Source organism: Merops nubicus, unplaced genomic scaffold, assembly GCF_000691845.1.
Source record: "Merops nubicus isolate BGI_N331 unplaced genomic scaffold, ASM69184v1 scaffold6407, whole genome shotgun sequence".
In the NCBI taxonomy this organism is placed as follows: Eukaryota; Metazoa; Chordata; class Aves; order Coraciiformes; family Meropidae; genus Merops; species Merops nubicus.
In genome coordinates, this window is record NW_008622216.1 from 32,892 (window position 1) to 46,577 (window position 13,686).

General features: G+C 35.8%; 1 protein-coding gene across 1 annotated transcript in view; it reads left to right on the plus strand.

Annotated features, from left to right (window-relative positions):
- Positions 1-13,686, plus strand: part of ZDHHC14 (zinc finger, DHHC-type containing 14) — a 52,082-nt gene that overhangs the window by 12,550 nt on the left and 25,846 nt on the right. Inside the window, exon 2 of the mRNA XM_008944696.1 lies at positions 3,510-3,668. Coding sequence (XP_008942944.1) covers positions 3,510-3,668 — 159 coding nt within the window. The remainder of the gene's footprint in view (positions 1-3,509; positions 3,669-13,686) is intronic.

Sequence of the window (13,686 nt, forward strand, 5' to 3'; positions counted from 1 at the left end):
ATACAAAATTCCAGTCTCTGTCTCATCTAAACAGCACCTCCCATTTGTTTTCAATGTAATTGAAGTTTATAATTTGAGAGATCTAAGTGGAGTTTGTCCCATTAGGAGGTGCTAGGCAGCTGTATCTCCATTTAATACTTGGAGTGACTTTCTTGTAGCACTTCAAGTACCTTGGTCCTACAAACATAGGGGTTGTACATTTGGGGTTTTTATAATAGGGTAATATATATGCTGGAGCCCCATCTAGTGCATGAACACTTAAAGGTGAGGGAGAAGTTATGTTGGAGCAGAGAGGATGGAAGACAATCACATTAGTGGGGAAATGTTACCTGTTTTGTGAAATAACTTGCATTACTACATTGGTAACAGATTGGAAGAGAAAAATACAAAAAGTGCTGGTCAAAGGCAGGTTTGTTTGGGAAGGGTGATTCTGTAAAGATTAATCTTATTGTGTCTTAAAGGGACTGCGTCTATTAAAACTGTTTTGGAACCCAAGAATGAGCAGTCCAGTTGAAGGCTAATTATACTCTGAAAAATCCCTGAGAGACCAGGACATGTTTTGCACATTTAGGTTAGATAAATCTGATTAAATCCAAGCACATTTAACCTTGCCCTGTTGCTTGTTTTGACAAAAAACATTGTTAATAAACAGACTTGGATTTTTTTGGGCTTCATTATGTAGTTTAGGATTGTGGGTAAAATCCTGATTCCATAGAAAGTCAGCAAGACTGTTTTCATTAATTTCATTTGCATTAGCTTTCACCCTTGGATTTTGAGATTAATTTTACTCAGAGAGCTAGGATTTGCTGTCCCTGTGAACTTGAACTTCCCTGTAAAGGTTTGGAAGGAAATCCTCTTAGCAAATCAGTGCTGTAAGTATAATGGGCTGGCCAGCAGTCTGCCTTCTCCACCAGAGATGAGGGAAGTTGCCTTTGAGATTTTGCCAGAGCCCATTTTAAAATAAAATAAATACAGTGCCCTTTTTTGAACTTCTGAAAGGTGGGGAAATACTGGGTTTAGTAACTAGCATTTTTTTATGCATAAACATTTAATTAGAAAAAAGTGTTTTTCTTCTAAACAATTCACCTTGACTGGCTTAAGTAATTTTCTTTTGATGATATTCATATTCAGGAATAATAATATTTTGTAAAAGAAGAAAATATTAATTCTATTTTAGGAAATATAGTGCATCAGCGTTTTAGTATAGAAAGCTACACCTATATTCAGGATTCATTAGCATTTTTGACAGTTATGCACCTGAATTTGAGTATGAGTGTTAAATGGATATCATTGGTTTATTAATGAACATGTTATGCATCCATATGTTAAATGTTTTATTCAATAAAAATGTAATTAGTGTTAATGTTTTCTGGATTTAGGAATCATCCATGTGTCTGTAAAGCTTTAAATAGTATAAGCACAGTTGTGCCCGTCAGCTTAGTTCTGAATTAGAATGTCAGAATCAAAAATTACTTAAACTTATGTGTCGTGAGGACAAAAGAACTGTTACACAAATTTAAAAATGGTCTTTACTACAACCTGAAGAAATTAAATTTCTGCTGACCTCATCAAATTCTTGTATCTGCTAGAGTGCTTTAAAACCACAATCATTTAATTAATGAGGTTCTTTTAAACAACATAACTGTAAAAAAAAATTAAAAAAATAAAACCAGGAAACTTACGATAATGTCCGTATTGCACATTAAACAACTTTTATTGTCTAGTTCTGCTTCAGCGTGTAACTACTCTAAAAGCTTGTAAAGCAATACTTATTTAATCAAAAATACTGTGTCAGGTACTATTGGCCTTGAGGTCAAAATCAGTATTATAGATTGTCATGAGAGCCACACACACAGTGATCTGGGTTTCCATGTGCAGATCATAGGACCTGGCCCAGCAGCACAGGAGAACATTGCAGGGGTTGGTTTAGAACCAACACAAGCAAATGTCTGTAGCTCATTCAGGGTCTACTGGGTTGCTTCTAAGCCACTGTTTCTTCAGTATTCACCACTAAATTCTCCTAAGGGACACTTAGGAGCTTCACACCCTGATTCCATCATTCTCAGCTATTGCTCCCCTCCTTCCACCCTCTTCTCCAAGAGAGTTTTCTGAAGTTGGTTTCAATGGTGAAGTTTACAGTGATGTCCCACAAATGCTTTTATTGATGCATATTTATGGAGCAGGTGAGCTCATTGCAGATGGGAGCTTCTTAAGCTAGACTTGCTGCTAAATCTAGCATTGTGTGTAATTACACCTTTGTGGCACAAAACTAATTTGAATATCCTGCTAGGTAGGGGGCTTTCTAATTGCACTATTGGAAAATGTATAATTTGTAGGCTGTGTAGACATGCCTGCAGACCTATCAGAAATTGTAGTTATCTGTGATATTTCTATCAATTTGAACTCAAATACAAGTCATGGATCTTTTAGTAACCTGTCATCCAGCCTTATGCTTGTCCCACATGAAAGTGAGGAACACAACTTAAAGCACAATTGTGCAGGTGACTGTGACTTTGAAATGTAGTTTCAGTCATATATTGGAAACTAATTGCTTTTACTTTCCTATTGTTCTTGCTGTTCTTACTGTCCGAGAGGAATCATTTACGATTTTTTCATGTTTGTGGTTTGATTTGATTGAGATTACCCAAGAACAGATAAACTGAGGAAAAGATACACTTTTACATGTTCAGCTATCAGAGTATAGCTCAACTTGGGTGCATTTAAAGAACAAAATTTAACTGTAATGATACAGCCTAATCAGTCCTTTAGTTGCTGGAAAAACGAATTTGGTGTCCTAAACCAAAAGCAACCAAAGAAAGAAAATCTAAAACGTCACCACTTGTATCAAATGAGGTAGTTGGAAACTGTTTTTATGCAACAAAGAAACTTCAAGATCTGTTAAAGTAACACTGGGAGTTAGATTTTCAAACCTGGAAACAGAAAGAGCTGTGAAATGCTGCTGTGAATCTGCTCTGTTGTATCACAGCATTTAAGAAATCTCCAAGTGATGACTGATCTTTTTTCTACCATATGCCAAGCTCTAATGACAGAGCTGCTGCTGCTTAAGTAAATGTGGAGATTCTATGTTAGGTTGTAGAATTTCTACAGCATTTGTAGAGAGCATTTTTATTCCTAAAGGAATTCTAAAAAATTCAGGAATATCCTGAAGATAAATTGTCCAAGTTTTACTGTTCTGCACCTCGTTGTGTTTAATGTGTTCTCTATGAACGATTAGGGTGTATGAAAGTTTTGGGATCAAATTAGTTGTCAGCCTTTGAGAATTAGATTTGGGTGGTTTCTTTAATTCAAATTGGTTGGCTATGCATTCTATTTATGATTAACTGGTTTTTTTCCTACATGTTATTTTAGGAGAATGAGAAAGGAAAGAAGTTCTTTGTTTTAATGCCGTTAATGTAAATATGAAACTTGCTATAGATGGCCATCGAGGATGGTTTTGTGCATATACTGTAGCTCATATGAAAAATTTAATGTTTGTATTTCCATGTTAGATATTGCAAATGGCTCCAGTTCAGGAGGATACCGCCCCCCTCCCAGAACAAAAGAAGTGATCATCAATGGACAGACAGTGAAACTAAAATACTGTTTCACTTGCAAGATTTTCCGCCCACCTCGTGCCTCACATTGCAGCCTTTGCGATAACTGCGTAGGTGAGTAAAAATGACATGACATATGTTCAGTTTAGTAGCTCATGTATTGTAACAAATATTTTTGATACAAGAGAGAAAAGAATCTGACTTAGTGGCAAGATTACTCATGAGGTCACCTGCTGTGTTCATCCCTCTTTTCTATAAGTTCTGTTAAATGTTAAGAATTTTAGAGGTGACAGAAGAGGAGATTTGGCCCGACAGATAGCTGTTGGTAATTTGAGAAGGCAAAATATCTTCTGATGCACAGATCTTTCCTAACCTGTCAGTAGTACACACCCAATTCAAATAGGGCTGCATAGTGTGTGTCACCAACTTTCCAGTGCAGAGAACCAAGCTTTTACAGGAGTCTCTCTGAATTGTTTCCTTCACCAAAGTAAATTGACGGCAAGGAGCTGCTTCTCCACTTCATTACAGACCAGCTGCTTAAGGCACGGTTCAAATGGCTAGGGCTTGAACTGCGACAAGACTGCACACTGTAGGTGATTCTTACGTTTGAGCAGTTTTAAGACTAGAAATTTAAACGTCAGAATTCGTAAGAAATTTCTGGGCAAGAATGCTATTTCGAGATTAAGTAGATGTCAGGACCTAAGGATATTTTGTAATGATAGTGTTTTTTTTTTTTTTCCTTGTGAACATCTTGTCTTTTTTCATGACTCTCCTTTGGAGGGCAGACAAGGTGATTAAGATATGCTTGAATTTAAAAGCAAACAAAAAAAAAAAAAACCACCAATAAAATCTGAGTGGTTTCTATTTAATTAGATCACATTTAGAGTTTAGTGTGGTTGATTAGCACGCGGTTGAGCTTGCGTGTTATGCATTCAAGAAAATAATGTAGAGTGATGTCTCTAGCTGAGAAATGTAATTGCAGCATTTAGAACTGATATTTTTAGATATAAGGCAGTCATTGGAAGAATTACATTTTCATGTTTAGATGGTATTTAGTTAGGGAGTACGATTACATCAGACTGAAAAGTTTAGCCTTTTAGTATGATACAATTCATTGGTATCTGTAGATTGCTCCTTCAGTAAATAATTTTTCTGATGTGTTAGAATTTTGTACGTGTTGTAAAAGCTATTGAGTTTGGCAAGCAGGGATGTTTATGAATTGCAGTTGACATGTTTTCAGAAAAATATTGTATCAAACATGTAACTTGGACATTACAGTGTTGCGGTATTGCTCAGAAAGCCTGGTAGTATGAAAATGCAGTTGTTAACCAGTGCAGTAAATAAAAGTTTAAAAGCTGTTGTCTTTACTAAGAGTGCATAAATAAGAGAAACTCACACAGGCACATCCTGAAATAGTGTTTCCATTGTTCAGATAAACTAGTATAAAGGATTTCTCTACAGGTTCTGTAATCTGGCTATGTCCTTTTCATACTGAATTTAGAAAACCTGCTCTGCGAAAAATACAGTTATTGATGGCAGGGAAACAGCTTAAACAATGTTGATCTTCTGATTATGTCTGTGATGCAGCAACAGATGTGAATTATTATGAATGTGTGTCAAAAAAGAGTCTGAGCAAATAACTCATAAGAGATAACTGCATTCAAGATTAGATTTTTCTGCTCATAAAATAGGTATGGTCATTGTAATTTCCTCTTGCAAATACTTTTTTTTTTTTTTTTTTTTTTTAAATTTGAAGTTCTTTGTTTTAATTCCATCCATTTACTGGAAAGAATTTGCTGTGGTTTTTCCTTTCAGTGTTTATAATGGAAATTACAATAAATTAGTACTTTTTCAGGGTACATAGAATAGTACTTTTCTTTTCTGATTAGGTACAGGTATTTGTCATATAAATATTCAGGTGTATTGAATGCAAAAAGTGAAATCTGCAACTTCCTGAAACTCATTTTCTGTGAAAAATGGGTGTCAAGAAAATAATGTTGATCCTGTACTTCTGGAAATCTAACAGTTAGTCTAAGAGTATATACTTAATCAGAATGTTATCACTGTTATTAAGTTAGGATTGTCTGTGTGATGATGCTTTTATTTAATTTTAGTTTATGAATAAAGCTCATAATAGCAATGAGCATTCTTGTGCCACTATCATTTGCTAGTTCTTTACTGATTTAACTAAACCAGTGCAAAAATGTTCCTACTTCACATGCATGTGGATATTTAAGTAGCTTACGATTGGAACTCACTACCAGTACAGCTGCACATTCCTTTTTATCACATAGTTCCTGAAGCCCTTGCTGAATATTTAGAAACTAACTACAGAGACTTATGTGATACAGGAATGGAGTATTTTTTTTCAAAGCAACACTCACTGCTTATAAAAAAACCATTATGCTACTTTCAACTGAAGGTGTTTTATGACACTGGGCAAATGCAGAGGTTCTTTCATTCTGTATTTTCTACTGTTGCTTTTCATTCTGTAAGGAATCCTTAGCAGCATTTTAAATATGTAAGTACCTACAATTTTTTTTTTTTTTTCCCTCTTTTGAATTAATCCCAGCTTTCTAGTTGCCTAGGAAGACTATCTGTTACTTGATCTTGTTTCTAATTTTCATCACTAATTTTTTTTTATAATTGGCTATGAAGTATATTTAGATAAAAATATGAATAAATAGCTGTAAAAAAAAAAAACTAATTTGAGTTCTACCTATTCTAATACTTCAAAATCTTTTAGTTTTACAATATGTTCATAGTAGTGTCTAGAAAAATCTGTATTGTCCTACAATGTAGTTTGTTACATTTATGTAATACCTTCAGAAATTTGCTTGAGTGTTTCCTGAGGCAAATATCTTGGATGTACTCCTGACTTGCTTTCTTTAACTGCCTTTGTGAATGGCAGTTGGAAGTTATCCCCTCAAGGGTTCTCTGTGGACTATTATGTTGCTTAAAAATTATAAATTAATTAAAAATCATGTACACATAAACACAAGAGATAGTCCTAAGAAAACCCCAAACACCAAACCACAGCAGACAGTCTGAGCTCAAGCTAGTTATTGCTGGCTTTTGACAAGAGGTTTTGATTGCACTGTGGGATACTAGTAAGAAGCCAGTGGTTGGGATTGCTTCTGAAGTGATCAGATGACTTTTTAAAAATTTATTTTTGGTCATATCAACATCAGCTGTGTAATTTCCTTTTTTGTTTGGTTTTAATATATAATTTTTTTTCTTGTTTAATTGATTTCTGTAATAAAAGCTGAACAAGAAGCAGCTGACTGTTTCCAAACAATTTATTTAAATATAGTAACAGACGACTAACATGGAAGAGTGAATAATGATTAGCAAGCAGTAAATCAACTTAGTGTAATAATCTAAAGGCTTCCTTGCATTCACATGCCACACTGTGCTGATTTAACAAAGACAAAACTCCAGTATGGTGGAAGAAGAGATCCACCATTTATATTAACCTAAGAGAATATGGCCTTTTGATTTGTTTCAGGATCTGTATATCATAAATCAGTGTGTGACTGATGGATAAAGACAGCTCCTCTTCTCCAGTTTCCCTGTGTTTCTTTCAACAGTTGATTTTTTTTTTTTTCCTACAGAGGATTCAAAGCTCAGACTTTTGAAATTGAATGTCACAACTTCAAAACATTTAGTGTTATTTTTCAGAGATCACTGGTGAACTTGAGAATGGCATCCTCAAATAGATCAGTTTCAGTGTGTGCAGTAGCCCGTTCCCCTTAGTTGCCAATGATAGATCCCTGGGGAAGAATGGGAGGAGTGCAAGCATGTGGGGATGCTTCCTGCTCAGTATTCTCTTGGTCTCAGAAATTTTCAGCATAGGCCTTCTGGAACCCCTAGGGAGTTATCCCTTTTTTTTTTTTTTTTTTTTGGCTCCCAATAACTGTTAATGGATCCTAGCTGGATGACCTTTGTACCCAATATAAACTTTTTGAGATGGTGAACCAGGATGCCAGTAGTGCTGAAGGCTCCCAGGTTTCTATTTTCTGTAGGAGATAGGATTCCATCTCACTTCTAAGTCTGATGGCATATCTATCAATCCTAAACATGAGACTAAGTGTCAAGATTTTGACGGAAATTTTGACAAAATATACTGTATTAGAAGCCAATAGACACCTCATTTCTGGTTAATTTGTTGTTTCTGTAAAGCATTTCTGCTCAGCACTTGTAGGCATTGTCCTTTGGTTTTGGTCTTGACCAGGCTACATTAATTTATTGTTTTGAAAATACAATGTGTTATGTACCTAGCAGTTTGCCAAACAGCAGAATTTGGATAAAATGAGTGTTTATAAAATTAGTTTCCCAGATTAGGCACCAGTGCTGGAAATATGTTTTCTTAAAATGGGGAATTAATTATTAAAACATACATAACATCTAGCACATGCAATGTATAAGAGAGTGAGAATTACCAGTGTGTTCTGGAAGAAGCTCTTCCCTATAGTCATTCCAGATACCACCATCTTCAAGCCTGGAGAACACAAATTACATCAAAAACAGGCTGAGAGGTGGCATTGTAAGAGCTTGGTTTTTATAACACTGACACTGTGTTGGAGAGGAATTTTCCCAGGACTTTGTAATGCACTATAATCAATGTGTATTTACTTGATGTCAGGACTTTTTTTTGCTTCATTTTAATTATGTTCTGTAGCACTCTTCCGTCATTACCTTATTATCTCCCTTCCTGCTTTCAGTTCCTTTTCATGACCTTTGCCTATTTCTTTCCTTAAATTTCCTGCAATGAAAAGAGTACAATTTTCTCTTCATTTTGTGGCTGATTTTTGTTAAACCTTAGCTCTGGGTCCCTTGAAGTGACTCTGTAGCTGAAAGGCTAAATCTGCAAAGTTGGCTGCTATGTCCTTTTTTTTTTTTCTTTCCCTTTTTTAATACTTTTGTCCAGTTTTTATATGTCAAAAATTACTTTGGCTCTTTTTGTTTGTGCTGCCTTTTTGAGGCACATGAGAAGATGCCAAATGGAGTACACCCTGAAATTATATACTATTTTTTTTATGATTATGCCATCTATGCACTAGATGTACTTTGGGAATTCAGGGAGCGTGGTATGTGAGTTGAAGAGTTTTGAAGTCTAAGCCAAAGCACTAGGAAACATAGCAGAAAGTCTCTTTAAAAAAGATAATAGTATTATAGTTTACTTCAGAGAGAGGTTGCAGCTTAAATATTGGTCTGCATATAAAAAAAGCAGAGATCATCATAATACCCAACTGTATAAATGCTGTTGTAAACCTCATATGTCAGAGTAAGAATTAAAGAGAGAAATTACCATTTAAAGGGGGGAAAAAAAAAAGTTCTTTCTTGTAGTAAAGAGGCACAAATCCATGAGTTTTGTGGATGGCTGATACAAGGATACTGTGCGTCCCTTAGGGACAAGATGGGGTTCTTAATCTCTTCTTCCATGGCTGGGTGTGTGTCTGACACTGGTTAAGCAGTGAGGTTCCCTTCGTACCTATGAAAGAACAGTCATTCTAATCTGCTGCTGTCTTAAAAATGTCACCATTAATGTGCATGCAGTCAAAGGGGTTTGTTATTTAATCAACATTTATTACTGGAGGTAGCAGTGAAGTGAGCTATGTGACAATATATTTTAATTACTGTGACCTATCCTAGGGCAAGGGCTAGTTGTTTTTTTAATAAATCAATCAATAGCTATTTTTATTAAGAGAATAAACATGCTTAACTTTTTATTTGTGCATAACACGAGCCTGCCAGTATTGAAGTTGACTGGCTTTGAGAGAGTTGACATTGCAACTGATTTTCTTTTTAAAACCCCCACTCGAATTTATCTTAACTGGCTGGGACAGTATTTAAACAATTGTGAGAGTGAAATATTTGTTGAGTAGCCCTTGAGTTTGTGTTTCTGAATGACTTTTTGTTGTATATATCCATGCACATTATTAATTTATTCCATTAATAGAGACCCATCTTTCCCAATGTTATGTTGCTGTTTGTTTGCATCATCTTGTATAGATGTATATCATCTTGTATAGTGTACAGAATGTAACTTGGAGTAAAATCTGTAACCTGGAAAAAAATCTGAATCTGTAAACCTTTGGTGAATATTTCCCAAATATAAACTTGAGGCTAGAAGGCTCTTTCTGTTCCATTTGGTTTTCCCGGGGTGTTTTGATTTGGGATTAGAGTACAAAAGTACTGAAGCGCAGTGATTTAAATGATCCATTGTGCATTGTCCATCAGAGATGTTATATAATAACATCAGCATGCATGGAAATGTAACTTGCAATGGGTCTTTTGTTCATCACCATTTTTTTCATATAAATTTCTACTGATTTCATTCCGCTAAAGTAACAGCAAAGGCATTGTGAGAGGAATGAGCATCACACAAGTGAATCACAGAATCATAGAATGTTGAGTAAATTAAATTGTTCCATTTATTTGACTGCTGTTGCAAATTGATGGCAAGTTCCACCAATGTTTTTCTTTAAATATGATTAAATAAACAGTTCTTAGGAGTGATGACTTCAGTGAGTGGAAGTGAACATCTGAGCTAATGATAGTTTTCATGAATATACCATGAATATCAGATACAAGATTTTTTTGTTAATTATGTTAAATTATCAGACATTCTGAACCGACTGTAAAGGATTTAATGCTACAGTTATATTTGCTTTTGTGCGTGCATACATGACTCTCAGCAGGCTGTTGGGATTGGAGTTCTGTATCTTAGAAGAAAATAATTTTTCTAATAAAAAATACACCTTATACAGACTTCTAAAAACCTTGTTTGTTTTCCTAAACATTTCAAGAGCAATCAAATTCTGAATCAAAATCTGACCATTTGTCATATAAAACGTCAAGTCAAGAAGCCTGAATAGATGTGATCATATCATGGCCTCATAGTCCTACAAAAAGCTGTAATTGTCATCATTATAAATACGTGCAGATGTGTCAGTATCTCTACAGAATTGCTCAGTGTGCATCCACAACAATGGACTTTGTAGTCCGGTGTTGTACTGCTGCTATCAAACGTAATTTTGAATAATGCTGGCCCAGTTGGTTGAGTTATAATGTGATTTTTTTTTTTTTTGACTGACTCAAGAATTGGAGGCTGTTGACTCTTCCCAGTCCTGGGATGCATGTTTGCATGTGTTAAATAAAGAGAGTAACGTTCAGTGAATGCCTCAGGTTTGTGTCTTTGCCCTGCAGCACTTTATGTGAATAGCATGGAAGAATTCCAAGTGAAGTCTAATTTGTGCTCATTGGAATCTCCTAGTAATGTGACCTAGATATTTTTGCACCTGTAGACTTTGTCTTTCAGACCAGCCTTCGCATTCAGCTTTAGAAAAGTGTATGTTGGCGTGCAGTGATGCAGTCAAGCAAAGGAAAAAGGAAGCAGTTCATAAATAATAATAAATATTTGAGATCACAGTGCATATAGACAAGAAAATCTGCAAACTGAAGGGCCAAGCCGACCTACAAATGTTCTGTGTAAAAATGGGGTTTTTTGTTCCTTGTAAATTATAAAGCCTTTATGAAATGTTTTCAAAGAGGAAGGAAAGCATTGGGGTCATTTTGTATGTGGTTTCCTGGAGTGATTGAAAAATGGAAGCTGAATATTTAAGGATTTAAGAGCCTACATGCTGAGCTGTGGAAAAGTAGAGATTTGATGGTTCTGAGCAGCAAGTAACGTGTTTTGGAGTGGTTTCTGAAGGAAGCACTCTCCATCTGTAAGACTACTGTTTTATGGAAATGTTTTCAGTTTTGTTATCTGAGATTGCAGTTAATGTTTCTTAGGTTTTCAAAAGCAAATGTTTCTGGGAAGGTGAAAACTGAGAAATGTCTTAAGTGTAATCTGGCTTGTATGTTCTGTCATCCAGATAGCATATATTATTTGCTGAGTGTTAACAAGACCCCTGACTCACGCTGACAGCTTGTTGCTTCCAAAGGGACAGTATCCAAACTTCATCCTCTTCCCCATCCCCCTGTGCAATTCTCTCCTTTTGTGCCTGTTCATACAGCTCTTATTAACACACAGCCATTGGTAAGTCAGTTTTTCTCACTAAGCATGAAAAAAATAATTTTATTATTTCTTTCCTGCCAGTTCAGGGAACTAACCTGACTCCATTAGCAGCTTAGACAATGAAAGAAGGAAGCAGGATGAAGTGGCAGGAAAGGCAGCATGTGGCCAACTAAGCTTTTAGACAGGCTCAGTTATCTCATGAAGCCTCACCTTTTGGATCTGGTTATAGGGGTACTGGCTATTCTTAGAAGTTATCCAGATTCAAAGTTGCTGATCACTTGGGGAAGACTAGTAAAATAAAATCACTGTTGCAGATTTACTGACAGCTCTTGAGGTTTCTTACCTCTTCAGGTTTCTGTAGTCTTTACAGCAACATTTTTAGTCTCCATTTACCCATCTTCTCTTTTAATTGATACTTCACCTTATAAACTGTTCACACATTTTCTCAGTCTGTTTTGTTTGCTTCAGCTTTTTTTTTCTCAGACCCACAAAAATTATTCAAAATTGGATTTCTCCTGCAGTACTGACAAGTCTTGAACTGTGGCAAGGTTTGGTGTTACAGCTAAGCTGGATTAACACTTGGCTGCTTCTGAAAGGGTCATTTCATCCCTTCTCTGGTAGAGTGTTCTCAACGCTTTGTTTGGGCCTGCTTTGGATATGGGCTGATACTGTGATAAGCTATTCTGGGGAGATAGGCAAGAGAAAATTAACCGTAGTTTTAAGTCCATCTGGTTTTCTCAGCCAGCTCCCCAGAGCGTCAAATGGGGCTTGGCCTAAGGATGGAGAGCCATAAACACACAGGCTGTGAACAGGATTATTCACAGGGCTGCTAAAAGGGGAGAAGCTGGGACATCTGTTTTAGCAGTAGCTCTCAATGAGGTAGGTGTGGCTGAAATGCCATACAACATCCTGAAGGCAAACACCTTGCTGCTTTTGCTTAAAATTGAGCACAGGAGAATGATCTATCACAACTTACCTATCTATGGGATGCTTCATTAAACAAACTTCTTAGCCTTAACAGTTTAGTTCTTCCCTCATTAAGAGTTCTAATACATTTTTCATTAACAATAGTTTGTATTGCCAGTGTTTTGGTTCTCTTCATTTGCCTCAAAGGTTTTTACATTAACCTTATCACAAATGTATGATTGAATACAACACCATGTTAACTATACCCTACAAATTTAAACTAGAACTGCAGTCATCACTTCTAAACAGATTGTTACTCTTTGTAATAATAAGCTGTATTTATATTTGCTCTGCACTTTAAGTTTACAAGGCCCAAAACTCGCAGACTTTCTCAGCATTGGTAGTTTTTCAGTTCTCAGTGAAGGTAAATCTTACTTTTGCTGCCAACATTGTCCAAGCCAAGTAGAGGTGTCAGGCAGAGCTTTCTTTTCAAAATCATTGGTGGTGCTGTTTGCAGGCATCTGGAGCGCCAAGGGTGAACCTTTAAGATACTGTGTTATTGCTTCATAAATGTTTATTAAGCCATGTGGCTTTGTAAGGAAGAAGAAACAGCTCTGGATTTAAGAGAGTTTATATTTCTTAACAGCATTAGAAGTTTCTGCTTGCTATTGTCTGTTCATTTTGTCAGGGTTAGCTGTTTTCTGTTGCATTAACAACTAAGTAGAACAGCTCACAAGCTGTAAGGCTATTATCTTTAACATAGTTGTGCTCTGCTGAGAAGAATAATCCCTTGCTTTTAAATACAATGTTTTGTGGCATGTAGCATGTCACATCCCTCTATTTTATGACTGAAGACATGAGGCGCAGTTTATTCATTCATAACGCTCATGTAAACCCTTTAATATTTCTCATTTTTCATTAGATTTGATTTAGATTTAACAGTGAAACCATGTTTTTCATATCCAGCCTTTTCTGTCTATTTCTACTTCACAACTGTCTTAGGTAGTTACTTAGCTTCACAATGACTGATAAGGTATTTATTGAGAAAGCAGAGCTTTTCCCTTTACAAAGAAAGTTTGAAGACAGCAATTGGAGAGGAGTAACAAGTAGGTTAAAAACACCAAGTCAGTCTTTAGTAAGGAATATATATATATGTGTGTATATATATGTGTGTTTATGGATGGGGGGGGGGGGGGGGGG